General features: G+C 47.5%; 1 protein-coding gene across 1 annotated transcript; it reads right to left on the minus strand.

Moving 5' to 3' along the window:
* Positions 1–6,456: 6,456 nt before the first annotated feature.
* LOC117360522 lies at positions 6,457–11,064 on the minus strand. Its single transcript, XM_033944400.1, has 2 exons — positions 10,645–11,064; positions 6,457–7,153 (listed from the first exon to the last, which is right to left on the minus strand). The coding sequence occupies exons 1-2, from the start codon at positions 10,976–10,978 to the stop codon at positions 6,576–6,578; spliced, it is 912 nt and encodes a 303-aa protein (XP_033800291.1). The 5' UTR covers positions 10,979–11,064; the 3' UTR covers positions 6,457–6,575.
* Between the last annotated feature and the right edge of the window lie 14,135 nt (positions 11,065–25,199).

Raw genomic sequence — 25,199 nt, forward strand, 5'->3', positions numbered from 1 at the left:
TTTCCAGATGTATCACATGTTATTCAGCCTTTTTTTTTAGCTCTCAAAGCTCGAGGAAGATCGAAAGGTGCTACTTTTTTTTCTTCGCTTCCCTTGTGTTGTTACAGTACATACCAAGGAAAGAAATATATTTTCTTTGAGCCACAGCAACTGGAGAAATTTCTATAGGGAGTTAATAAATAGTAATTAGAGCCCAGGTAATATTAAGGTTATCTTCTGAATGTCTTAATTAGATTCTAGATGGAAATTTTTTCTTTAATGTGTTGTCCTTTTTCTCCCTTGATGTGAGCTAGAGATTTTGGTTTTCTTTTGTCTTATGGTATGGGCCCAAATATCTTATCTTGCACGGCTGCATTGTCTCGCTCTCCTATCCAAGATTGTATTTCTCCCCCCCTAACCTATTGTCTGACAATGTACGTTTCTCTTTCAAATGTAAAATCCATAAGTGGGTTAACAAATTTTAATCAACTTGAAACTTGAACTATACGAGATGCTGAGAAAGAGAAACCCGTGTGCATCTCAGTGACAGTGTTATGATATCAGCGAGGTATGACAGATAATCCAGAATATCGGAGAAGTGGAAGTGGGATAAGCAAGGTGTCTGCTCTTATCCCTCTGGTTGCCAAGTAATGGGATTCAAGAATCCTCACTAAAAATCCTCACCGTTTTTAACATCTTAACAAGCCTAAATCGATCGTGTTATTAGCACAATGCACATATGTAACAAGAAAGAAAGATAATTATTGCAGCATTTGGAAAGGAGATCTTTTAATGAATTCCTGATTGTGTGCTCAGCTCTTCAGGTTATTGACAAGTAAATAATTTGCCAGAGGAACCTGTAATAAGGCCAGCTGAGTGCTTCGATAGCACACAGGCAAAAAAGCAAGTGAAGAGGCTGGAGAGAGCTTTACTGCAGCATCTTATCAAGTTACAAGATAATATTAACAACATCCAGGTTCATTCTTTGCATATTTCTTTCTGCTTTTGTAAGTTAATCTTGTGCTGATTTCACACTATTTCCCCCTGATACTTTGTGTCTATTGAATTGTTTGGGATGGCAGAGTAACTGTGTTACGCTAACCTGAGATGCTGAAGCGTTTGGGAGTCAGTTTAGGACGTCAAGTGTTTATTCATGGTGGTTGATGATTATATTAGTTTTTAGAGAACCTGCAGAAGTAGCCTAAGGATTTAAAATAGAGAATCTAAACCAGGTCCTCTGGACACACCAAGCCAGTCTGGTTCCAAGATGTCCTCTATGAATATGCATACAGTAATATGCATAAGATAAATTTGCATACAGTACCTCCGTTGTATGCAAATCTATCTCATGCATATTCATTGCGCATATCCTGGAAACCTAACTGGCTTGGCATGTCACGAGGACTGGGTTAAGAACAATGGGCTGGAGAGCCAGGGTTCAAATCCCACCACTGCTCTTTGATCTTAATTATGCACTGCGTCAGATACAAACATCGGGTTGATATTCATCAGCATTTGAGTAGGAGTGGCTTCGTGCTTGCTCACCATTCTTCCCAGCGGCGCTGTTGTAACTCTTTGGGCCGCTGGCAGCGTGAGTGAAGTAAGTGCGCTGCCTTTGGCGACCCGGAAGCTTTCTCTCTGCCACTCTGAGATGTATTTGCATGGGTTCATAGACAACGGCGCGAAAGACAAAAGCGCACGCCGACAATTGAGCGCAGCACGCGCCGCTGCGCCACTCTAAATTACAGTTTTTAGGGGCTCCGACGGGGGGTTTGGTTGGGGAACCCCCCAGTTTACTTAATAGACATCGCGCCGGCGTTATGGGAGGTTTGGGGGGTTGTAACCCTCCACATTTTACTGTAAACTGAACTTTTTCCCTAAAAACAGGGAAAAAGTGAAGTTTTCAGTAAAATGTGGGGGGTTACAACCCCCCATACCCCCCACAACGCCCCCCACAACGCGGCGCAATGTCTATTAAGTAAAGTGGGGGTTCCCCCCCACGCCCCCCCCGTTGGAGCACTAAAAACAGTAATTTAGAGCGGCGCGGCGGCGTGCGCTGCGCTCAATTGTCTGGGCGTGCCTTTGTCCCGGCGCACTTTTGACCTGACGCCATTTGCGTGCACTGCTTCTTCCGTTGTATGCAAATAGATCTCATGCATATTCATTGGGGAAATCCTGAAAACCCGACTGGATTCGGCCCTCGAGGAGGGACTTTGTCCACCTCCTCCTACCATTACTACACATTGGACACCGTCACCAAATCTCATTCACCACATCTTTTCCAACATGCAATTGCGTGCTAGTCCCTTGTTTATTGTCAGGACCCCTGAGGAAGACAGGCCGTGTTTGGGTCCCCGTTTCTCTAGAGCAGGGGTAGGCAATTCCGGTCCTTGAGAGCCAGGTTTTCAGGCTATCCCCCAATGAATATGCATGAGATGGATTTGCATGCCAGGTGCCGCTCTGAAGATCACCATGCCTGGACACGTATCAGTATCTTGGAACAGCCATCGGGACCGGTGCTGGGAGGGTCAATTGGAAACCCTGCAAGGACTCCACCTTAACATAGTTAAATACCCCGTGTTAAATATTCAGCCAGTGGCATTAGCATTGTGCCCAGATATTAAATGACAAGCCACGTCCAGCCCTGGCATTGAATTTTGGGGTTTGGGAGGTGCAGTGGTTAGAGCTACAACCTCAGTACCCTGAGGCTGCAGGTTCAAATCTCACACTGCTCCTTGTGACCCTGGGCAAGTCACTTAATCCCCCATTGCCTCAGATTGTAAGCCCCTGGGGGCAGAGAGGGGAAAATGCTTGAGGACCTGAATGTAAACCATGAAGGCTATAAGTGGTATCGAAATTCTTAAATAAAATAAATAAACTATGAAAGTGAAATTGGATAAAGAGAGGGCTGTGTTTTATGTCATCTGATTTGGCTGCTTAACTTAGGAGGTTAAGTGCTGAATATGGCAAAATCACCGGCTACTGCTACTGGAATATTCAGCAGCACCGACCACTTAAATGTGCTCAATATCAGCCAATAGCCCCATATGAGCAGTGGCGTAGGAGGGTGAGAGGCGCCTGGGATGGTGGCATCCCTCTCCCGCCCTCCCCACCCCCTCTTGCCACTCACGTGAACCCCTTCCCTTCCCATGCATCTCTGTAATGTTCACGGCGCAAGCAGCAACCCTTGGCTGCTTGCACCAGCATCAGCTCTTCCTCTGACATCACTTCCTAGGTGCGGGTCCAGGAAGTGACATCAGAGGAAGAGCCAAAGCTGGCGCGAGCAGCAGGTTGTGGTTGCTGCCCGTGCCAGGAACGTTAAAGAGTTACATGGGAAGGGGCGCACACGCGTGGTAGTGGGGTGGGGAAGGAGCAGGGGGCGGAGAATAGGATAGGTGCCAGTGCTCCCATCAAGATGGCGACCACCCCCTGCCCCCCCCCCCCATTACTATGCCACTGCATATGAGCGACAGATCTTTAGTCTTTATTATATTTGATATACAGTGTTCCCCCACGCATTCGCAGCTCACGATTTGTGGACTCGCTCATTCACGGTCTGCTCCAACCGCCTCTTCCTGCGTGTCAAAGTAGCTCCTAAAGAGGTGGTCAGAGCAGACCACGGGTGATTTTCTTCATCCGCCGGCGCTCCAGCTGCCCTCTCCTGCCTCCCCTGCCTTTTGACGGGCGAAAAACCGCATTTGCGGTTTTTCATAATTTGCGGGAGTTCCTGGAACAGAACCCCCGTGAATTTTGGTGGAGTACTGTACCGCTCAAATAGCCCAAAAGGTTTCAAGGTGGTGTAGCAGAAGCTCTATAATCCAACGATTTTGGTTCCCAGTATTAGCAATGCATTTCTGTACATAGCTGCCCTCTCTCTTCAGTTTTCCTAAAATGTCACCAGGCACCACTCTCCAGCGGTTTCTCATAGTTCCTTCTGGAATTATGTCACTAGGTAAGAAATGCAACGAGAAGGCATTTGGCAGGCCTGTAGTCACAGGACTTGGCAAAAAGCTCAGCATAAGTGATAGACCAACAGATCTGGTGTTCAGCCCATCCAAAGTAAATATTCAGGACTTGGCCTTTGCATCCAGCAGTCTGCTAAGCCCTTATATTTGCTTACATTGGTTATCCCCCAAACCAGACCTGGTTATGACCCTTGTGGAATGGATCTGGCCAATGTTGATATAAAGGATTTGGTCCTCTCATTTACCCTTGCTTTGCACTGGGTTTATTTTCTACTAATGTAGGGTCATGAAATAGTTAACTGTTGTTTAAAATATTGCTCTGGCCTACATAGCTAAAAACAGTGTATAATCTATTGACTGCATCTGCCTGAAATGTATGTCCTTGCCCTACCACATTGTAAGCTGAATAGATAAGAGTTTGAGCCATGATGTGCCCTGCCCTTCTGTACATGTAGCCTTTAGACCTGTAAGATTTAGATAAGCAGAGAAATGAGCTAGTTTCCTATAGGACTATAAGTTGTATCCCTGAGCCTATCATAAGTGCTGGCTTAGGACCAATAATAATTGTAGAAAGTTATAGAAGTAACAAATGAAAATTGTAGTTTTTGCATATATTAGTTTGCGAAAAGGGCATAAAAGTCCGTGTATTTCCTGTTTCTGACACTCTAGTAGGCAGGCTATTAACTGCACTAGAGTCCCGGCATGCTGTGAATAAAAAACTCTTGTACTTTCTTCACGCCTCTGACTTTGTGTATCCAAGTGACCTTTCACTAAAACTGTAACTCTTCCTGAGCTCCAAAGTCACCTTGAAATATCTCACTTCAGTTAAAATAAGTGTGAGCTTGCTTCTCTGCTTCTTTTTGGCTAAGCTCTCATGTAATATCTGAGTCCTGTGTATCCTTTGTTCTGTGGTTGGGGTGTTTGATCCTTCTCCTATATGTTGCTAAGCAAAATAACGGTGGAGGGAGGCAACAGACCCTAAAGACCCCAGCGACCGACCAACTCCACAAAGCGCACTTCGCTCTCTTCTCAAAACATTCGGCCCACATCAGGATGAGCGTTCCTCCAGAAACAAAATGTCCAAACAGCAATAAAGAAAAGCAGGGCAAAGTAATTCAAAGAGCCCTTCCGAGGGATGTGATGAAGAGGAAAAAAGTGTGGGATGAACACAGAGAATCTCGAACCAGAAAACAATGGCTATATTGAAGAACTTGCACGGTCTGTGTCCCGTATATGGCTATTCGGTTTAGGATGGGCTGGGGAGGTCTTTGATGGGAACTCCAGTAATTTAAGATGGTTGAGATAGGTTGGCGTGAGTTTCGATGGCAACTCCAATAGATGGATCCTAAGTGCAATACCGGGTGGACTTTTATAGTCTATGACCCCAAAAAAAGACAATTTAATCATGAATTTGTCGTGAGTTTAACTATGGGGCAGATTGGATGGACCATTCACAGGTTTTTCTGTTCTTGATAAAGTGGATCCTCTACCCAGCTTTGCTGAGTTCTTGGGAAGGCAGCTTATCCTCTACTTCTACAAAGACACTAACACAGACTCCCTCATTTTTTTTTCCAATTTCATTTGTATTTCATTTTTGAATTTTGAATTTTACATCAGACTGAGTATTTGAATAGCAAAGGGGAAGCAAAAGGAAAGGAGAAAAAAAAAAATCTTAAAATTCAATTCAATGTAATGAAGGCAGTTAGCTTAGCAGGGTTTAAAAAAAGGTTTTGGATCATTTCCTAAAAGAGAAGTTCAAGCCTGAAGGGTTCCGGTCAAGTTTCCTATAGCCAGGCATCCTGCAGCCCCTCATATAGTGGCAGTGATAAGGCTAGTGTCTGAGCAAGAAACCAGTATTTTCAACAGTGATAGCTCCTTCCATCTCTTCCTCTATTGCTTCTCCGTCCTATCTTGTTTAGGACATTCATCTCTCTTTTCTAGCAATTAATCTGTAAACTGCTTTGCTATGGCAACATTAAGGTCAGTACAGTATGTCCTAAATAAGGAATAAACAGCAGCCGACATGGCCAATGTCAGTTGGAGGTTACTTTATTTTCTTAAGTTAAATATGTCATGAGAATGAATCTTAAAATCACTGTTCTTTCTGGTCCTGACAATTCAGTGATGGGAAATACCTGTTGTGTGGGCAGTTTCCTAATTGGTGGCTGAGACACTAATAACAGCGGGATCTGGACATGTCCGCAGTTGCCTTATAACCCAACTCCTTGACTCCCCCCCCCTTCCCCCATACCCCATGTATTACTCCAATAACACTCAGACAACAATTGTTGGTAATTAACCGCAGCTCAATTTATTAATCATAACAATTAGCATAATATAATTTCCAATATACATAATAACATTATAACATTATAACATTAGTTCACCAAAACTCCCAGAGCTCCTCCCGAGCTACCCATAAACTTCAGTGCCCTCGACCCTGCCACCACAGCAAGGATCAGAGGGGTGGCATGGCCCTCATGCCCCATTATCAGGTCACCTGACCCACCAGGCACGGCACCCCGCCGGCCCACCGCTCATCACCGGATGAGCCCCAATGACCCAGTAGCTCAGGAGATCCGCCACAGGCCTGTGATCCCACAGGCCACCCCCCAAGAAACCAAGCTACGGCTAACATAAACCCAGCACACTCTCGCAACACACCGCAAAGTCATCTAAAAGCAAGTCCCACCCCACATCAGACAAATGCACCTTATCCTTATGAAAGAGCCCCGCACAACCGACCTCGACCCACCCGTGCAAAATCTGCTGACCTCCCCTGGACACAACCCACTTGCCTATCTGCCGATTAAACTTGGCCAAACCTCGCGTCCAGCGTCGAGACGCCAAACACCGAGGCCGCGGAATAACATCCGACCAAATAACCCGCGTACTCGGGAACCAGTCAAAAAGAACCCGCAAGTCATCCTTAATGATGTTGAGCAACTGCCTAGCCGGCAATGTATCAACATCATTACCCCCTAAATGGAGGATCATCACGTCCGGACGACGAGGGCAGGACCGCAAACGCGACAAAAACGGCAAAAGCTGATGCCACCGCATACCCCGTTGCCCCCACCAGGATACCCGGATGCCCAAATGTCCCAGCCCAAGATGTCGACCTCCCGGGCGCAACAAGGCCCTCTCGCCGGCCCAGTGGATGAAGAAATGGCCAATGATCCACACCGCCGTACTTTTCCGCTCGGCATCTGCAAAGCAAACAACAAAAATTCAACAGACCAAAAACCATGACTCCACCCACATACCACAGAACAATCCCCAAATTACTAATTCTCCCTTCTCCCCCTCCGCCCTCTGCCCAACTCAGTTGGTCTAATGTAAGAGCGAAAGGCTCCTGAGGCCCAACGCCCCAACTGCCGGATACCGGCTTCCGGCATCCCAGCCACACTAGCACTAGTGGCCGCACCTATCCGAAAAGAATGCGTGCCATAGCAACTAGGATCCTCCCCGCAACGGGCTAGAGCTAGGCGCAAGACCGCCAGAAACTGAAACCGGGACAGAGGAACCCCATCCGCATGAACGAACAAAATCGGGGACTCCACCGTCCGCAGCAACAAAAACTCTCGCAAACAAGACACCGGGCAGGAAATACAACCCTCAATCCTATGGAGAACCAACCACTGACCGCGTCCCGCCTGATCTGTCTTGGAGCTAACCACATGAATCTCCACCCTGCTGTCACCTACCCGCACATGATGCACACACAAACCGCGCCCCCTGGCCCTGTCAGCTGCACTCACCAACAACTCCCCTACTCTCAACGCACCGAAGAAAGCAAGGGAAAAAGTCGCCCGAAACATGCTAGCTTCATAAGGGGAGTGGGCCAAATCCGGCAAGACTGCCAACAGCCGCACCAACAAGGTATGCCGAATAGGTAAACGAGAATCCGGTCTACAAGGCACCACTCTCCCCAAGGCTCGAAGCAGGCGACGTACCAGGAAACCCGATGCAGGACAGGACCAACCCAAAGCCCGACAGAAAAAGGCAAACCCTGCCAAACTCCCTTGAACCACCCGCTGTGACAGCTGGGACCTGTAGGAATCCAAAACGAAATCCTCTAGCAAGGATTCGGCCACATCCCCAGGTGCCCAGCCTCTGCTGTACAGAAAATTAGCCACCAAACGGAATCCCGCTAAATAATGAGACCAAGTAGCCGGCGCTACCGACAGGCGGAGCATGTCCCACACTCCTTCTCGACCAGGTTCCACAAATGCGCCGGCATCGAAGCACCTTCTTCGTGAGCCCCGGGCGCCAGCCGACGAAACTGCGAGAAATGGAAACGAGAAAGAGCGTCAGCAATGCCATTGTGCAAGCCAGGGACATGTCGTGCTCTAAGGAACAAATTAAGACGCAGACAACGTAAAACCAAGGCCCGCACCAACCCATTCACCGCTAGACAACGCGCCACCTGTCTATTAACCACCTCCACCACTCCCAGGTTATCGCACCAGAACACTACCCTCCTATCCCGCAATCTATCCGCCCATAAGTCACAGGCCACAATGAAAGGAAACAATTCCAGGAGTGTAATATTCTGCGTAATACCCCTCTCCACCCAAGCTTGTGGCCAGCGCTCCGCACACCATGCCCCCTGACAGTACAGCCCAAAGCCAACACCTCCAGCCGCATCCGAGAACAGCTCTAAGTCGCAGTTAGACACCTCGGGAGCCTGCATAGGTAAGTAGCCATTAAAATCGCGTAAAAAACAAGCCCACATACGCAGATCCGCTCGGACTCCCGCCGACAGCCGCAAAAAATGTCTCTTATCCTTAACCCCCGCCGTGGCAGCCGCTAATCTACGCTAAAAGGCCCGCCCCATGGGCAAAACCCGACAGGCAAAATTAAGAGAGCCTATCAAGGACTGAACTACCTGCAAAGTAGATTTACGCGCCGACAAAACCCGCTCGATCAGACCGAGCAGCTGTCTGACCTTGCCTACCGGGAGACGAGTTACCAAATTCTCCGTATCCAACTCAATTCCTAGGAAAACCAAAGACGACACCGGACCCTCAGACTTGTCCTGCGCCAAAGGTATCCCAAACTCCGCAGCCATGGACTCAAAGGCACCCTTCAGACGCGAACAGTCATCTGAATCTGCCGGTCCGATGAACAGAAAATCATCGAGATAGTGAACGACCGCATCCAACCCAGCCCGCTGAACCACCACCCAGTGGAGGAAGGAGCTGAACATCTCAAAATAAGAACACGAGATAGAACATCCCATAGGCAAACAACGATCGTAGAAATAAGCACCGTCAAAGCGAAAACCTAACAACGGATAAGACTGCGGATGAACTGGCAACAGTCGGAAAGCAGATTCAATATCCACCTTGGCTAACAAAGCACCGCGGCCCGCCTTAAGAATGAGCCTCAAGGCACAATCAACGGAGGAATAACGAACCGTGCAAAGATCCCTCAGAATCCCATCGTTCACAGAAGACCCTACAGGCCGGGATAAATTGTGGATGAGCCGGAACTTACCGGGTTCTTTTTTAGGAATCACCGCCAGAGGAGACACCATCATAACCGGAAAAGGCCGCTCTCTAAAAGGACCCGCAATCCGGCCCAGACGCAATTCCTCCTCCAATTTGTGACGGACCACAGCACTCAAATGAGCAACAGAGGATGAATTACGCGCCCGAACCCCCATCAACTCCCCCCGAAACGGAATCTCAAAGCCCACAGAAAACCCCCGCTCCAATAAAAGAGCAACACGAACCGGCCTATAACTGCGAAGCCACGGGAGCAACATGCTCACTAGAACCGGAGTAGGTACCACACTCGGCCCACCTCTACTTGCCAACCCCCGGAGGACCACCCGCTGGCTTCTTAGGGCATTTAAGGAGGGGATGCGGCTGCCCACATTGCGAGCACGCATGTCGAAATCTACAGTCCGTGAAGGAACAGCTAGACTTGTTGAATCTCCAACACACATCACCGAGCCCCCCTCCGCCAGCCCCCCCTCCCATCCCGGGCCGAAAGGGCCGCCCACCGCCCGGAGTAACTGCCGACGCACGACCCACACCCAAAGGGGGCCCCCCAGCTTTTGAGGACATATGGGTGAGCCACAGATTAACATCCTGCGTGCCCCACGACATATGCGTGTTCTCTTCCATCTTATCCCTGAAAGCCTCGTCATAGTTTAACCACGTCCAGCCACCAAATCGCTGATACGCATCAAGCACCGACTCGGCGTACGCTAACAATAAACCATAATCCTCGGGACGGGACCTCCCCCAAACACTGGCTAGCCGCATGAAGGCCCGTATCCAGTTAAGGATGGACCGCGAGACTGGCAAAGGTTTAACCGCACTCCCCGCACGTTTAGATTTTTTCCTACTACGCCGATGTGCCCTGCCTTCCAAGAGACGAAAAATGTCAATACAGTCACGGTGCCGAATCTTGCGCCGTAAATCGCGTGGTACTCGCTCCCATAGTTCTGTCAAAGCAACCAACGCAGGCACCCCTCTACCATCCCCTTGGTGCACCCCTCCCCCCGTTCCCACCGGACCTCCCTCCTTAACCGGTCCAGCCCGAGGAGAAGAAGACGCCGATGAGGAAGACGAGGAAGAAGAGGAAGACCGACTCGAAGAGGACGAATCCCTTCTGCGCCGCCGCTTCCCCTTACCCTTCCTCCCCCCGGGTTTTACCCCAGAATCCCCAGCAGGCGCAACAGTACCTGAAGTGGAAGGTCCAGCCTCAGCCAAGGAGAGGCCACTAGCAGCAGCCTCAGCAGACGCCACCGATCGTCGCTCCTCAACAGTGACGCCACGGCCAGCAACCACCACTCCTGACACGGGACCAGCGACGCCTCCGACAACAGCCGCTGCCTCCAATGCTGATGACACCGATGCTCCCACGCCACGCTGTCGTTCAGGGACGCCATCCATGCTGCCAAGAAAGGGGCCCGAAGCAGCTCCCGCCGCACTCCACTGGTGTTCCGGAACCATCGGTGGACTCTGCGAAAAGAAACCACAGCCAGAAACAGAGCCCGGAACGCCACCCCCCTGCATACCCCAACCAGGGCCTGCCACACCAAAAGGTAATGAGCCACCCAACCAACCAGGATTCACACCACCCCCCCAGGACGGGGGGAAAACACCTGAACCCCAACCCTGCTGCCCGGAACACCAAGGGATCATGCCATAGGGAGACCCCCAAGGACCCATGTGACCCCCACCCCAACCACCAGACCCCCAGCTAGTAGAAGGCTGAGGCGAGGGTTGAGACTGTCCCCTGTCCCCCTGGGATAACCTATCCGCCCCCAAACCGGGCATTGCATGCAATACCTCTGTGCTAGGCGCAGAAGCTGCTCCCATCAACCCCGGCTGCACCAACACGGTGGGGGGGGCTGGCCCTGCACCGTGTACCTCCTCCACCGACTCCTGAGCAAAGCCAGGATCTGCCCCGCTGCGGTCCACAGGCCGAGCAGACGCCTGCCCGCCCGACTTTGTCTTCCCCGAGCACTTTTTGGGCCCAGCCCCCTTCGCCCTCGCAACGCGCTCCGGCCTCTCGTCCCCAGAAGCCCGCCCACTCACCACGCCCGCCGAGCAGGCCAAAGCGATCACCGAAAGCGCAGCAGATTTAGAGCGTCGCTTCGGCCTGCTCCGTTCATGCCCGCCCACGACACCCACCTGCTCCGCCGGGTCCTCCACCAGAGAGTCCCCTGCCCGAAACGAAATCTCGGCCACGTCGCGCTCCCACTCCTCAGCCACCACCGATCGGTCCGCCATCACACACACGAAGAGGGGCACCGGAACGCAACGCAAACGCGAAATTCGGCTCAGGAGGACCCACGACGGTTGAGTCCTCCACACTTTCCCCTTTTATAAATTCACTCACCCCCCCCCACCGCGCGCTCCCGTTTCCACCAATCCATTTGAATCCCCTGCACTAACCCCGCCAATCCTACCGCCCCTCCTCTATCACCGCCCCTCCTACCGCCCCGGCCGATGGGCAACACGCAGGCCAGCCAGCCCCGTGTTATTCTACGCCCATCGACACAGGGGTCTCGGGCTACTCTTTCTGTTCTGTGATTGGAAGGAATGACCCTTCATTTATAGACACCTTGGACTCTGCCTGCTGGTCACCTAAGCCCAAATCCGGGTTTAAGTGAGAGTTTGACTGCAGGGCTGGGTCTGTAATGAGCAACTTTCCATTGCTCCAGAGAGAGAAAGGAGGTAAGTGACAGGAGAGGCTTAATTGTAAACATACTGTAACTGTTTTTCGTGTTAATATCCCGTACTTATTGTAATCACACTCACTTTGTATTATCCTGTATCCTACTGTTAACACTGTACTCTCTCTAGACACGACTTCACTGTAAATCGCTTTGAACTTAGGGTATAGCGGTATATAAGAAATAAAATTATTATTATTATTAATGTGACTCCAGCTATTGAAAGAGCAGCTTAGCAGAGAGACTGAACAGAAAACCCCCCACCAGTTTGACAATGTACAGGAAACTATACTGGGTTTTCTAAAGCTACAAATGTGTGATGTGTATCACAGTAGCGAGAGGAAGAGCGAAGAGGCGACAGCTGGACGCAAACACCTTCTGCTAGCCTAAGGGTCCACGGGAGCCAAGTTCTAGTGCCCTTCACCTCCAATGATCATGCTTGTGAAACAAGGGGCAAAGGTATTATTGAAATTCTTTAAACCACCGTAGGTCAACATCTCTAGCAACACATCGGAGAACAGCCATCCCAAAACAAGAAAAGAAGTGGAACCAAGGTTCTGGATAAACCAAGGTTTGTAGAGTTTGATTCACTTTGATGAAGGGCCCCTATACGATCAGCGTTTCGGCTAATTGAACGCCTTCCTCAGGGATCCCTGTGTTGGACCCCTGGAGAAGGCATTCAATTAGCCGAAACACGGATCATGTAGGGTCCCTTCATCGAAGCGAATCATACCGTACAAATGACCTACTGTTTATCAGCTGAGAACAATTTGTTGCCAGTTTGGTTTTGGAATCAACTTGGTTTATCCCGAACCTTGGTTCCACTTCTCTTGCTCTTAGGTCAGCATCTGACTGTCAATATGTGCGAACAAATCTCACCTCACTTGGGTTCAATTTGCGCTTGACACTATAGCAACCCTTAAAGCAATAATTCCAAAGGTTTTAAACCTCATGGTGATTAGAATTTGGTTTTTTATCTCCGTCATTAAGCGGAAACTGTCTCATAGGAGAACAGCTCCAAACATGTCTTTTCTGTGAAAGAGGCTCCCGAAATGGGCAAGGGATGTCAAAGTTTTTAACATGTGAGAAGACATTGCTTTTAATTCGCCCCTTTTCGTTTCTTTTTATTGTACACCGTTTAGACAATGTTTAATTCCGATAACGAACGAGACTCCTCCATGCTAACTAGTGACACGACCCCCGGCGGTCGGCGTCCAACTTCTTAGAGGGACAAGTGGAGTTCAGCCACACGAGATCCTTCAGCTAAAGGCTGTAAAAGTAAGAAACATCGTGGCATTGTATTTCCTATCAAGCAACTCATTTCAACAAAGAATTTAGCCCATTATCGACCAGATCAACATCTTATAAACACTACAGAAAACTTTTGAAGACTTTTCTTTTCTCTATATTTTTGGCTAGCTGACTCTGTGTATTACAGTACTCCCCTGATATTCGCGGGGGTTCCGTTCCAGGAACCCCCGCGAATCTTAAAAAACCACAAATACAGTTTTTAGCGGGGGAGACAGCAGGAGAGGGCAGCCGGAGCGCCGGCAAGTGAAGGACATCACCACGGTATGCTCCGACTGCCTCTTCCTGTACTAAAGTCGGGCCTCACCAATCAGGAGCTGCTTTGACATGCAGCTCCTGATTGGTGAGGCCCGACTTTAGTGCAGGAAGAGGCAGTCGAAGCATACCGCGCGTGGTTTCCTTCAATCACCGGCGCTCCCGCTGCTCTCTCTTGCCTCTCATGCATGCCCTTTCCGTCCCGGTCATTCGCGGTCGGAAAATACCGCGAATAACTGGGACCGTGAATCGCCAAGCGCGAATGACCGGGGAAGCACTGTATTTACTCATAGCATAATCTTTTGTAAACCACATTGAACTAAGGGTTATGCGGTATAGAAATCCGTTATTATGTTATGTTATGTTTGACAGACAGTATATCAAAAATAAAGAAACTTGAAACTTAAAGTAGCACCACAGGTACTGGGGCACCCTCTGAACCACAGATCCGTCTGCTCTTCCAGTACTGACACCCTCCCCAGCCCTGCCTTGAGGGATCCCACCCTACTGTTTCCTTTTTTTAAAAATAAAACTTTTTGGCTCTGCCATGTCCTCTTGTTTGTTTGTTCTTCCAGCTCAGGCATGTCTGGGCTGGGATTTGGCACCAGAAACCTTCAGTCCAGCTATGGAGGGATTCATTCCCAGCACACTGGTCATCACAGCAGCAGTCCGAGGTCAGGGCTGAGCACAGAGCCTCCTTCTGCAAACCTGCAATTATGGCTCCAGAGCGCAGCCACTATGGGGATAATTTTTTCAGTTTTTTTCTTTGGGTAAAGCCTGCTTCACATGCAGAAAGGAGCTTGAATACAATTATGCCACTGCACACGCTTGTAAAAACAGGTGCACGGAAAGAGCGTGTCTATTTTTAGGCTGTTTGCATATAGCTAGTCCCAGGGTGTAGATTAGGTGGGACTGTGAAGTACATGTGTGTTTTATAAAACACATGCGTGCATGTGTAAAGCACATACACCCATTTATCCCTTTCTCAGAGCAGACATGGGTTGGTTCTGGGAGCCATAGCTGCTTTTTTGGATTTGAAGCGGTTCAGAGGAAGGTGACAAAAAGGATGTGGGGTTTGTGCCAAAAGACATACGAGAAGAAACTTAATGGCCTGAATGTGTATACTTTAGAGCAGTGTATCGGAAACTGTGTGGCACCAGAGATTCCAAGTATGCCGTGAGATGCCAGAGAAGAGAGGCACCGGCTCTGGCTGACTGCCTACAAGACGTCCCTCTCACTGCGAGAGGCACATCCTATAGGCAGTTGACCAGCGCCAGTGCCTCTCCTCTCCACGCCTCTTCCCTTCCAGCATCCTCCACTGGTGGCTCAGGGCCCCGTCTGGAGAGCCTTTGTGCACGCATGGACGTCGTCATGTCGATGTTCTCTTAGGCTTCCGCGGCTGGCGTCATGACTGTAGCAGGTTTCCGGGTCTTGACGTTTCAGCCATCATGCTGTGGCTTTCTTCAGGGTATGCTGTGAGGTCTGCAGTGTGTCTTTATATATATAGTGGGTTCACGGACCTGATTGAGAACAGGGCAGTCTGTGGGTTGAGAAATTTGAATTTTTGGTGGGAAAGTTCATTGGAAATCCAAGTTTGGATGTTAAGTATTTGCGGGAGCGTTCGGGATCCAATTTTTAATGTCTGGAGAGAGGGTCTGAGGTCCTACTTTTAAATTCTATGGGCTGGGACTTTTGAGATGGAGGAAGACGGCGTTTGTCCTCAGCCCCAGTCCTTTTTTGAACTGTTTCTTTTGGATGAAAGGTTGCCATGCTTTGCTTATAGAGAGCCCTTTATCTGCATCAAAGTTATTGGGGTGTCTTACAATTTCTATTGCCTCTTTGACTCTTCTTGGCCACCAGTGGTCTTTTCCCTCCTCTTTTCTGACAGTCATCCCGGATTTCCAATGAACTTTCCCGCCAAAATTCAAATTTCTCGACCCACAGACTGCCCTGTTCTCAATCAGGTTCGTGAACCCTCTCTCTCTCTCTCTCTCTCTCTCTCTCTCTCTCTCTCTCTCTCTCTATATATATATATATATATATATATATATATATATATATAAAGACACACTGCAGACCTCACAGCATGATAGCTGAAACGTTGGTTCTTTCAACACAGACATGGCGAGACCTAGAAACCTGCTACAATCAACATCACATCAATGTCCATGCACTTCCGGGTGCCCTCGAGCCGTGGCTACCACGTTTAGTTTTGCAAAGTTTGCAAGACACTGCTCTAGAGGAAAGAGGGACAGGGGAGAGAAGATACTTGAAAGGTATTAATCAATCTTTTACAGAGATGGGGGAAGTGCTAGAACCAGAGAACATGACCTGAGCTTGAGGGGTGGTAAACTCAGGAGTAACATCAGGAAATACTTTTTCACGGAGTGGGTGGTGGATACCTGGAACAGTGAAGGAATTTAAAAATGCATGGGATAAACACAGGGAATCCCTAAATAGAAAGAGAATGGAATCAAAACAAAACTTAAACGACCTTCACATAGGTGGGTATAACCTACATAGACCAGCAGCTACAGCTCTGGCTACATTTTTGGGCAGTTGGGATGGACCATGCTTGGCTTCATCTGCCATCATTTACTCCTATTAAAGACCAAATCAAACAGAGAATATGGAGAAAACCAAATAACACTAATATAATAGTAAACTTCTCTGAATCACGGAAAACTCACCAAAGAAATGACCAATTTGAAAAAAAACCTCAGTATAATAAAGAACGGGTCCTTATAATAATAATAATAATTTATTTTTGTATACCGCCATACCCAGGGAGTTCTAGGCGGTTCACAACAAATAGATGAGTTACATACAGTGCAGTTGAAAAAGAAGAACATAACAAGACAGTTAAAGGGTCAAACTAGTTTACATTGGCAATTTAAGTAAGGAAGGACTAATACAGAGCATAAACGGTATTTACCGTAAAAGAGTACCATTGAATTTGAGAGAAGGGGGAGCAAAGCATATTGTATGAGAGGAGGGGGCAGGGATCATTGGGAGGGGGGAGGAGGAGGGGGAAAAAGTAAAGAAAGGTGGGCCGTGTTGAGGGGGGGGGAGAAGGAATTGGTCTGATGCAGAGAAGAGAGTTCGATCTGTTTACTAATGAGGAGAGGGGGAGCGTTAAGGTGGAAGAGGGGAGCATTAAGGATTTGGTTCATTGAAAAGTAGAGTTTTGAGCTTTTTTCTAAAGTGGAGGTATGAAGAGGCGTGAAGTATAATTTGGGCGAGCCATGAGTTTAGTTTGGCCGCTTGAAAAGAGAAGGTTCGTTCAAGGAATCTTTTAAGATGACATGCTTTCAGTGAGGGGAAAGCGAACATAGTTATTCTGCGGGAGCTCTTATTATTATAGTTCAGGTTGAAGTGGGGGTAGAGATAGTCAGGTGACATACCCAATACGGTTTTGTAGCAGATACAAGAGAACTTAAATAGGATCCTGGATTCGAATGGCAGCCAGTGCAACTTGTGGTAGAAGGGGGATATGTGTTCCCATTTCTTCAGGCCGAAGATAAGGCGGATGGCGGTGTTTTGGACCAGTCTCAGCTTCTTGGTGACTTTCTTGAAGGCGCCTAGATAAATGATGTTACAGTAGTCCAGGACGCTAAGAATAGAAGCTTGGACCAGCAGACTAAAGGAGGTTTCGTTAAAGTATTTTTTAATGGTGCGGAGTTTCCAGAGTATTGAGATGCATTTTTTAAACACTAGGTCAGTATGTTTCTCTAGTGAGAGATGTTTGTCTAAGGTGACTCCTAGAATTTTTAAGGATTGCTCGATACAGTAGTCTAGGCTATTGATATATATCGCAGTTTCCTTGATTTTGTCGTTTGGGGATGCTAAGAAGACTTTAGTTTTTTCGGGGTTTAGCTTTAGCCTAAACGCTGTCATCCAAAGTTCGATCTGATTTAGGGTGAGAGGACCCCTCTTAAAAGCTAACCCCGTCACAGGTCCTAAAAAATCTCCATACTGGCTAAAGTGAAACCCAAATGTTAAGTTGCAAATTGAGAAATAAATCTTATAATAAAGTATTACTTCATATGCAGTGTTGATACTTCATTGAAACAATATAAAGAAAAGCAGAATTGTACTTATCTTCAAACTAAGATTTTGAAATATTGGGTAATTTGACTGTCAATTGACCTGTTTCATGAGATGATGTCCCTACTGGGGGTGTAATGTCGTTAAAGACGTGTTGGGTTAAATCTTGCATTTCATTTTCACAAGATCATGGCGATTTAATCAGAGCGGGGTGGAAAACGCTGAGTCGCCATTCCATGTGTTGTTCCATGAAGAGGTGACACAGTGTTTTTAAGGCTCTATGAAGACTCTTCTTAAATGCTGATGACGCATATGTGTTTTTGGTTTTGTTGTTATCCTCAGTCCCCCTGAAGCAGCCTGTACGGTAAAGAAAGGAGGCCTCGTCTGAACTCTGTTGAGCAAGCATTAAGAAGAGACTGAGCTCTACTTGCAATCATATCAGCAGCACTGAACTCTCTTTTGGAGCTTTTGCTTTGAAGATAAGTGCAAATTGCTGTTTTTTATTGCTTCAATGAAGTTTTGACACTGTGGAGATGAAGTAATATTGTGCCGTAAGAAGATATTTGCACCTTATAATTTTGATTGCATTTTAGCCAGTATGGAGTTTTTTAAGGACCTGTGACGGTACTAGTTTTTAAGAGGGGTCCTGAGTCATTATAAGGACCCATTTTTAATGTACTGATGTCCTTTTCCTCCATCTTAAGTTTGGTCAGTTCTCTGATGAGTTTTCTGTGATTCAGAGTGGAGAATGACACGGGGACAAATTTTTTCCCCCGTCCCCGCGGGAACTCATTTTCCCATCTTGTCCCCACGAGTTCTTTCCTGCCCCGTTCCTATAAGCTCCGCCTTCATCTGCACAAGCCTCAAACACTTTAAAATCATAAGTATTCGAGGCTTGTGCGGTTAAGGCAGAGCATACAGGAATGGGGGAGGGACAGCGACAAAACTCATGGGGACGGGATGGTGAAATTGAGTTCCTGTTTGTCCCCGTGTCATTCTCTAATTCAGAGTTTACTATGTTACCGTAGCCATTTTATTATGAAAATTCCCTCTGCCTGCCACCCTTAAGCAGTGACCTTGATTCTTTTCCCCTCTGAGGCTGTGAACCCTGATTGCATAACATCACCAGACCCAGCCACCCAGCAAACCTTGAACATGGATCCAATCTGAAACTTTAGAAGGCCTGCAACCAAGCACAAAACAACAGGATTTTCATAAAGAAGGAAAGGGTCTGTATCTTATCGTTTGCAACGTTCCACCCTGTATACGAGTTAGCCAGTGGTTTTGTTTCTCAGGAGAAGAATCTGAAAGATTTGGGAGTCAGAGTGCAGAAGAGTCCTGGATAGTATGGACAGATGCCTGGAGGAGCCAAAGGACGCGGTTATATAAATTTGCTCTCTGGAGATTACAAGAAGGAAGTATGTTGTCTCGATTTATTCACTATCCACCAGGTGATACACAAGTAATCTCTGCTAGTTCTGGGACAACAGAATTTAATGTGAAATTGACATTATTTTAAAAAACTGGTAAAATGTCATAATATTCTTAGGGGCCTTGAACCAAGACTTCACCGCTAGCAGAACTCCACGGACCCTCATGAGTTGTATCAAGGCCCCACAGTGCCGGACACTGCTTAGTGAGATAAAAGACAGCCATCTATCTACCAGATTTATGCCTAGAGACTGCTCGATTCATTGGTTCCATTTCTCCCAAGTCATTCCTTACCACAGGGCTTTAGGTTCAGGCGGGAGAGAGATACCCGTGGCAGGAGCCTGCATCGTGGAGCAACAGATGTACGGCTAAGAGCTGCTGGCAAGCCAGAGATCTTCATCCAGGATCAAGGAACATCAAAGACAAGGGGTATCCTCCTTCTTGCTATCACTGTTTTCCATCTTCATCACTGGGATTCTCAGATCTTATTACATATGATTATGCATAGAGGACCTGGAGGGGAAAGTTCAGATAGAAATTCTCCTAAAGCCTCTTTGTTATGGATAGCACTAGATACCATGACAGGCCATTGGTCCGTGAAGAAGATCCAGCGACATGAAGAGTACAAATGACACATGCAAAAGTTCTGGCCGGGATTTTTCTGCATTTTTTTGTCTTTTGAAATCTGTATCACGGCAGCTTTTTCTCTCTCTCCCCCTAATGTAGGAATGTCAAACAGCAGTAAAATTCCTGCAAAGTGGGTCAGTTTACTCTGGAAGAAAATCCATTAAACATCTACTCAAATTAATGGCAGTGTCTCTCCTTGTCATTGCCAGTCAGGTGAAAATGTCTCATGTGTCATTTCCACTCTCGGCAAAAAAAAAAAAAAAAAAAAATCCCTCCACATTCCCAGGCAACAAACTACGGCACGCAGGAAAGGTTTTTACTGATCCCAGCCTTGCAAGCTGACTACAGAGCAGAGGCCATTCCCAGCTAATCGATAACAAGAGCTCTCCCTGCAATTTCTGGCTAAAAGGTCAATTAATTCAAATGAAACTTCAATTTAGATGATTTAGGGGTGGCCCCTGGGGGGGGGGGGGGGGGAAGAGAAAAAAAGAGAAAGGTTAATGTCCAGAAATAGAACTAATGTGTTCCTTCCAGCAGCTGGAAGAGCCGGTATTGAGGTTAAAGGCTCGGCGAGAACATTAAGAGCTCTAGAGAGAAGCTGGAAAAGAAATGCTGCCTAGGAGGTGAGAAGGTGGACTGGTGGTACTGGGACTCCAAGAGTCCCTTTGGTCCCCCATGCCTGATAGAACATATAAGGCAGTGATGTCAAAGTCCCTCCTCGAGGGCCGCAATCCAGTCGGGTTTTCAGGATTTCCCCAATGAATATGCATGAGATCTATTTGCATGCGCTGCTTTCATTGTATGCTCATAGATCTCATGCATATTCATTGGGGAAATCCTGAAAACCCAACTGGATTGCGGCCCTCAAGGACCGACACTTGACTCCCCTGGTGTAGATAACAACCTAAGACAGGGGTCTCCAAAGTCCCTCCTTGAGGGCCGAATCCAGTCAGGTTTTCAGGATTTCCCCAATGAATATGCATGAGATCTATGTGCATGCGCTGCTTTCAATGCATATTCATTGGGGAAATCCTGAAAACCCAACTGGATTTGGCCCTCAAGGAGGGACTTTGGAGACCCCTGACCTAAGATGACCAAATTGTATGCTAAACTTGACTCTCCATGTATATTAACTTAAGAAATTCAATCCATATCAGGGGTGGGCAACTCCGTCCTTAAGGGCTGGAATCCAGTCGGGTTTTCAGGATTTCCCCAATGAATATGCATGAGATCTATTTGCATGCGCTGCTTTTAATGCATATTCATTGGGGAAATCCTGAAAACCCGACTGGATTGCGGCCCTCGAGGAAGGACTTTGAGACCTGATATAAGGGAACTCATATTTAGAAAGACTCTGCATATGTCTGGTGTTCAAATTTCAATTGTACCTTTATGCATTAGGGCAGTGGTTCCCAACCCTGTCCTGGAGGTCCACCAGGCCAATTAGGTTTTCAGGATAGCCCTAATGAATATGCATGGAGCAGATTTGCATGCCTCTCACTTCCATTATATGCAAATCTCTTTCATGCATATTCATTAGGGCTAGCCTGAAAACCCGATTGGCCTGGTGGTTCTCTAGGACAAGGTTGGGAACCAGTGCATTAGGGAGGCAATTTGGTAAATTTGGTGCTTACATGTACACAGCACTTATGCACACTTTGACGCATGTCATAGGCACCAGTAATTGGTGCTTTTGCACAAATATGCACTAGGCGCTGGTCTGAATTCTATAACTGCAGGGATGTAAACTTGGGCGGAGCATGCGCGGGTCATGGGCGTGTCTTCATTAAGGGCTCCTTTTACTAAGGTGCGTTAGGGCTTTAATGTGCGGAATAGGCCTTAATGCCAGCATTGAGCTGGCGTTAGTTCTAGAAGCGTAGCGCACGGTGTAGCACGTGGTAATTCCCTGCGTGCGCTAAAAACGCTAGCGCGCCTTAGTAAAAGGATCCCTAAGCGTGTCACTTGGTGCCTATTTATACCTGCCATTAACATAGCGTGAAAGGCTGCGCCTCAACTTTCCTATCGCCGTGCCAACATACGCTTCCTGGGAGCGATGTCGGGGGGAGAGCTAAGGCCAGTGCGAGCAGCAGGTATGAGATGCTGGCGATCATTTTAAGAGAGTGGGCAGAGACAAGAAGAGGCGCCGGCGCCCCGACCAAGACTGCGTCTGGGGCAGTCCGCTCCTCCTCGCTAGTCCCTCATGTATGAACTGGGACCAAAGTTATTTAGAGAGCGGCAAATACCCTGAATTCCATAATTTTGTGCACTTTGGGCTAGATTCACTAACCTGCCCGAATTGGAACAATCCGTTTCCGATTCGGGCAGGTCTGACTGATTCACAAATCAGTTGTATTCAAATGGCGGCGATCGGAGGAACGCCCCCATTTGCGAGCAGGGATCGCAAATGTGCGATCCCCGCTCATGCACAGACTCTGACAGTAGTGACAGGAGAAGCAGCCTCCTGTCACTGCTGTCAGGGCTCTGCCCAGATCTCTTGCCTGCTCGCCGGACTCTCCTGCTCTCTGCCGCCATTCCCCGCAGTGCAAGCAGGAGAGCTTACACTAGCCCACCCACTGGCCCTGCCCGACACCCCCCCCATCAAGCACGACCAGCCCACCAGCCCCACCGCCTGTAGGCATTCTACAAAATCCAAAGTGTGCCACTGCAAGGGGGTGTGAACAGGAGGGGCAGGCCTAGCACTTATGTGCATAAGTTACAGGATACTAACTGCTGACAGGTGCAAGCATTTACATCAGCCATTTGTTTATTTATTCCAATTTTCAATACTGTTCTTCCAGGGGAGCTCAGAGCGGTTTACATGAATTGATTCAGGTACTGAAGCATTTTTCCCTGCCTGTCCCTTTGGGCTCACAATCTATCTAATGTACCTGGGGCAATGGGGGATTAAGTAACTTTCCCAGGTTTACAAGGAGTAGGGGGGGGGTTTGAACCCACAACCCCAGGGTGCTGAGGCTGTAGCTTTAACCACTGCAACACTCTAGAAATCATTATGTAGCAAAAGTGAGCCAACTATAGGACAATCCAGCCATTGTGACATCATTGGTGAGGTTGGCTCTTATTGGTGGAATGAGGCATTGTGATGTCACAATACCAGCTCTGGTTATCAGAGGCTGAAACTTTTCACACTATTTATTTATTCAATTTGCTATACTTTTCTCCTAGGGGAGCTCAGAATGGTTTATGTGAATTGATTCAGGTACTGAAGCATTTTTCTCTGTCTGTCCTGGTGGGCTCATAATCTATCTAATGTACCTGGGGCAATGAGGGGATTAAGTGACTTGCCCAGGGTCACAAGGAGCAGAGTGGGATTTGAACCCACAACCTCAGGGGGCTGAGGTGGTAGCTTTAACCACTGTTTACACTTAAAACTGGGCACATAGTTGTGATCTTACACTAGTATTCTATATACGGTACTTTTAATCACTGATATAGCAACATCCTGAGCCCTATGTTTAGGTGATCTGTAGAGAATTACACATATATGCATAAGTGAAGCCTGCAGAAGACAGACCCCACTGAGTCAGGGGTAGGCAATTCCGGTCCTCGAGAGCCGGAGCCAGGTCAGGTTTTCAGGATCTCCGCCATGAATATGTACGAGATGGATTTGCATGCACTGCCTCCTTGAGATGCAAATCTATCTCATGCATATTTATTGTGGAGATCCTGGAAACCTGACCTGGCTCCGGCTCTCGAGGACCGGAATTGCCTACCCCTGCACTAATGCATTGAAGTACTCACATTGGAAACAGTGCCACTGAATATGTTATGATATGCTATATGGGATCTTATATCTCGCAAAATCCTCCAGAGTGGAGTTCGAGGCAGGGCTACATGTCCTCTTTTTTGACAAGGAAATCTGGTAACCCAATAGCCAGGGCAGTACGTGGAATATTGGTACGGCCAATATTCAGACTGGTGCCTGGTTATTTCACCACATATGTTAGGTCAGCTGTTTTCTGTCCTTATGATATGCAGTTACTTTGCTAGTTAGTGGACTGAATATTGCCACTAATGGCTCCAGTGTTGCCCCTAGCTAGTTAGTGGAAGGCCAGTTAGTAGGAATATTCAGCAGTAGTAAGTTTCAAGTTTATTATTAGCATTTGATGAATCGCCTATTTAAATTACTAAGCGATGAACAAAATTTTAAAAATAACGTAAATTACATAAAAACAAACCAAATAACAAGATCCTATAATTTAATACAAACATGAGAGAGGAGGGAAGAAGGAAAAGTTACAATTTTTATCTTAAAAGAAAATAGACAAGCAAGGAAAATACAAAAAGAAATGGAGGGGGTTGAGACTAGAGCACATTTTAAATTTGTGGTAAATTTAAATGTTAAAAGATTTTAGCAATTTTTTAAAAAAATGTAAGATCCTTTTCGTTTTTAATATATTGTGGCAGAGAGTTCCACCATTGAGGGCCCATTACAGAGAACATGTCTGATCTTCTCATGCCTACTATTTTTAAGGAAGGGACAGATAAGAGATTTTGATATGATGACCGAAGTGGACGTAAAGTGTTATGAGGTATTAACATTTTAGATATGAATTGAGGTTCATTAAAAGTTAAAGTTTTAAATATAAGCAGCATGACCTTAAAGGATATGCGATGGCTGATTGGGAGCCAATGGGCATCGGTCATCAATGGCAAAACATGATCATATTTCTTGGCGTTGTATATTAACTTGATCGCTGTGTTTTGTATGATCTGCAACCTTTTTTCTTTTTGGGAGATATTGAGTAAAAGTGCGTTACAATAATCTAGTTAAGCAATTAAGTGTGGCTGAATATCACCTTAGCCTAGGGTTACCAGATTTTGCATCTGGAAGAAGAGGATGCTTGTCCACGCCCTGTTCTACCCTCAGCCCCGCCCCCCAGCCCCACCCAAACCGTGTCTCTTTGGGCCAACTCTGGAGTGCATGTGAGCATGTGCAGATGCAATGTGATGACATCATGCAGGTGACATCACCGCGTTGCATCTGTGCTTGGCCCCGATCTCAGCTTTTCAAAACCCAAAGTGCCAGGTTTTGAAAAGCTGTCCGGACGCCCAGACAGAGGACCTGCCTGGGTAAATCCAGACATCTGGTAACCCTATCTTAGCCCCACACATGCAATTTATACCACCAGAGGCCTCTCCTGGCTGTTTAAAGAGTAGCCCGAGAGCTCGTCTCGAAGGGCGTATGATAACACGGGGCTGGGAGCCCTTTGTCGCCTTCGAGTCGTTGGGGAGGGGTTAGAGGGACGAGAAGGGAAAAGATTAATTGGGTGGCAAGAAGCGCGCCAGAAAACTGGTGCGCGATTGGTTTAGGGGAAGAGGGGGCGGCAACGGAAGAAGTTTTAAAGCCGGGACCTTGGAGGACTGGG

This window comes from Geotrypetes seraphini, chromosome 5 (assembly GCF_902459505.1).
Source record: "Geotrypetes seraphini chromosome 5, aGeoSer1.1, whole genome shotgun sequence".
Lineage (NCBI taxonomy): Eukaryota > Metazoa > Chordata > Amphibia > Gymnophiona > Dermophiidae > Geotrypetes > Geotrypetes seraphini.